Raw genomic sequence first — 3,869 nt, forward strand, 5'->3', positions numbered from 1 at the left:
CATCCAGATGGGAAATCATTTCCCATTGGCGACATACATAAGGAAAAATTCCCGTTAATCAGCAGAGATCTTTTCGAGAAATTACAAAAAACTCGTTCACGATTTTTTATGTAAACAAACTTTTTCCGCGACACACGTGAAATCGCCACTTTGCAACAAAGATTTGCGGCAAAAAAGTAAGCTTCTTTTGAAAATTCTCCGGCCGCCATAGGAGTTCAAGTTCAAGTTCAAGTTCAAGTAAAATTTATTTTCATTGGTATATATATAATGAACATTATTAACATAAGCTAAGAGCTCTTGCACCGATATCAACCAAGAGTAAATAGATAGAGGAGTGTGCAGCGGACGCCACCACCCACACCGCCATATAGATACATCAGGAGCGTATAAGCAAAATCTTGTCATATACGAATCCTGATATCACTCAAAGAGCTAATAATATATACCTACAAAAAAAAAGTATTATTAGCTCTTGATATCATAAGTAACACATAATCATTATGTATATATATGATTTGTGTATAGATATTTATTAGTTTTGAAATTAACAATTCAGAGTTCAAATCCGCATGCGCATAGAACTGAATATAGATAACCGATAGAGAATAATATAACTATATGGTTTATCTAATTATGTCTACATATTCTAACCGCTTTCCCCCAGAGAAATAAGTATAAAAATCCCGCCCACGCGATACGCCGCAAAACGACCTCATCTGAACGGCTGTTTCAGGCCGCCCCAGCGCTCATAGGGCTGATTAGCAGCGTGCATGTAATACCCTGCATACGCTGAGGGAGTTTTATGTATTTTTTTGTTTTTGGTGTAATATATGCATGCATTAATTAAGAAAACAATTAATATCTAAATGAAATATGCGATTTTAAATCATTATCAATGACAATACAGACAAAAGGTTGCACACTAATCGCAATTGTGGGGGTTTCTGCAACGTTCGTGCTGCTGTGAGAAAAAGTGCGTGTGTGTGTTCGTGTCGTGTGTGTGTTGTGGTGGTGTGTGTGTGTGTGTGTGCTGTGTGTGTGAGTGGTGTGTGTGTGTGTAATGTGCGGTGCGTGCGTGCGTGTGTGTGCGCAGTGTGTGTCTGTGTGTGTGTGTGTGTGTGTGTGTGTGCGTGCGTGTCGTGTGTGTGTGGCGGTGCATAGGCGTGCGTGCGTGTGGCACGTCGCTGCGCAGTGGGTCTTGCGCGCAAGTAGTGTTAAACATTATACTCTATTTATATTACATTGGTGTATCGTTGTTGTAATCTTTCATGTATATGTGTTTTATTCTAGTAAATGTTTTCCTTTCCATTAATCAGATTAAAAGTTTTTCTTTTCTATTGTTCATCAATGGTAACGTGTATAGCAGGAGGACGAGTTCGCTTACGTTTCCACTGTTGTTGTGAAGGCTGATGTATTTGTTATTGTATCATTTTTATTTATTAGTCATCATGGTAACGTATATAAATAAACAAATATATAAAAATATATATACGATAAGTAAAAACACACGGACACCCGAAGAGATAAGATAAATTTAAAAATAGAATTAGGTGTCAAAATTTTATTACGCGAGCTTGCGAGAAGCATATGTCTCTTTGTCAGGCGACAACAACAGAAACTAGAAAGCACGTTATCTTTGAAATACAATGCGATAGGCGCGTCCACCAATGGGACAAATAAAATAAAATAAACCAAAATTAAACAGACACACATATGATTGGTTGATTGAAAACAGCAGAGACCAATGCGCGTTTACCAGACTGATAAATAAAAACAAACACACACACAATGTTATTGTGTGAGAAGTGATGAGACAACATAAAGAAACAAGACAAGCTAATAGCTAAAAAGAAACCAACAAAGAAGCGACAGCGCATAACAATAGTACATCAGAAGGCCCTATCGCGTTATCCAATAAAAAACAAAATGCACCGAGCATACAAATATATCAATACAAATAATAAATAAATAAATATATATATATATATAAATAAATGTACATATATAATAGACAAAATAAATCCATAAACACGCGTGCGTATACAAACATTTACATGTAATAAATATTTACATTCATCCCGTCAGTAAGGCATCCCACTCTTAAAACATGAATTTTTTGTCAATATTAAATTTGACGCTGTGTTGTGTGCAATGCGTATTAATTGGCAATACGAAAACAAAACGTGGTAAAAGCTGATGGTTGTATTGTATAGCCGCCGAGGAAGAGACATGTTCTCGGAAGCTCGCAAAATGAAAAAATTGACACCATATTCTATTTTTCTATTATAATTTTCTATATCTACATGGGAGTCTGTGTGTTTACTTCTATTTTTACTATATATATATATATAATTATACAACCCCACCCCCTGTACGACATTGTTGGTCTCCGATACATAGGCTGCTAGGATATTAAAAGCGAGCTAACAAACCAGCTTACGTGGTTGCATAGTGACGAGCGTTAGTAACGCACCATAGATACAATCATCACTAGGCCCTACTGTTCACCGCGCCAGGTTATGTTTAATCCATTACTGCTCATTCATATTATTGCACTTTGTTTTATAGTTCGCGTGTTATCATTTGTTCAATCAGCATGAAGAAAATGCTAACTCTGGAGGAAGAGGTGGGAAACAGCAGAGAATCCTGGTGTACTCTTGAGCGAAACAACTGCGAATCATGGCTGCGCACGCAGCGGCGTCACTACAAGAATGAGATGCAGAGCACGGTATTTACGGTAATTGCTTTTGTATTCACCCACACGCTCTTTAGTAAGTTTTAATGAATAAGTTCTTTCACGTTAAACAAGCACGCACGCGCACACACATACGCACCCACGCGCACGCGCGCACACACACACGCGCGCGCGCACACAGACACACAAGCACGCGCGCGCACACGCAAGCACGCGCGCAAACACACATACACACTCACACACGCACGCACACACACACGCGCGCGCGCACACACACAGGCAGGAATCTAGTGTCGCATTGACTAGGGTACGTCACGAATTGTCTATGGTGTATAGCCTACACACTTGTAAAAATTTTGTTGCAATTTTTTTACATGAAAAGTAAGTACTAACGGGACTAAATATATCCTCAAATTCATACCCGATAAGATTTTCAACTAGTTAAAAATCCAAACAAGTGCCGCAGAGCAACAGCGCTCAACTGACGTGTACTGTAGCCAATTATTCTTCTGATAAACTCACTGGCAACCGAATCAAGTGCGCCCTCCCGTCACCGCGTTCGCGCTCAGAGCATATATCTAGGATACTACTAATACAGATCAAAAATCTATGATAGGCTTTGCTATTATCATCAGTGAGAGAGGGGGAGATAGAGAGAGGGAGAGAGAGAGGGGGAGAGAGAGAGAGGGAGAGAGAGAGAAAGAATTATGAATACAGACAGACAAGCAAACACAGAATGCATGCATGCATACAGAAAGACAGACAGAAATAACGACATCAACACTGATTTATCGTTCCACAGAATGACCAGCGATGCAGCCAGCAGACCAGCAATAACGACATAAACACTGATTTATCGTTCCACAGAATGACCAGCGATGCAGCCAGACCAGCAATAACGACATCAACACTGATTTATCGTTCCACAGAATGACCAGCGATGCAGCCAGACCAGCAATAACGACATCAACACTGATTTATCGTTCCACAGAATGACCAGCGATGCAGCCAGACCAGCAATAACGACACAAACACTGATTTATCGTTCCACAGAATGACCAGCGATGCAGCCAGACCAGCAATAACGACACAAACACTGATTTATCGTTCCACAGAATGACCAGCGATGCAGCCAGACCAGCAATAACGACACAAACACTGATTTATCGTTCCA

At 39.8% G+C, this 3,869-nt stretch overlaps 2 protein-coding genes across 3 annotated transcripts in view; one reads left to right on the plus strand and one right to left on the minus strand.

The window, feature by feature from the left end:
• The window catches only part of LOC106821060 (serine/arginine-rich splicing factor 7-like), a 16,478-nt gene that overhangs the window by 12,537 nt on the left and 72 nt on the right, over positions 1-3,869 (minus strand). The gene's annotated exons all lie outside the window — the stretch shown is intronic.
• On the plus strand, positions 2,517-3,858 carry LOC106821086 (protein SPATA45 homolog). Its single transcript, XM_014825741.1, has 2 exons — positions 2,517-2,737; positions 3,563-3,858. The coding sequence occupies exons 1-2, from the start codon at positions 2,597-2,599 to the stop codon at positions 3,689-3,691; spliced, it is 270 nt and encodes an 89-aa protein (XP_014681227.1). The 5' UTR covers positions 2,517-2,596; the 3' UTR covers positions 3,692-3,858.

Source organism: Priapulus caudatus, unplaced genomic scaffold, assembly GCF_000485595.1.
Source record: "Priapulus caudatus unplaced genomic scaffold, Priapulus_caudatus-5.0.1 Scaffold3, whole genome shotgun sequence".
NCBI classification, from domain to species: Eukaryota; Metazoa; Priapulida; class Priapulimorpha; order Priapulimorphida; family Priapulidae; genus Priapulus; species Priapulus caudatus.

Excerpts from the sequence above, each read along its gene's own strand:
- LOC106821086 (XM_014825741.1), top strand. The coding sequence starts at position 2,597 with ATGAAGAAAATGCTAACTCTGGAGGAAGAGGTGGGAAACAGCAGAGAA. Across the intron at positions 2,738-3,562 it reads TGCAGAGCACGGTATTTACG|AATGACCAGCGATGCAGCCA; the intron begins GTAATTGCTTTT and ends ATCGTTCCACAG.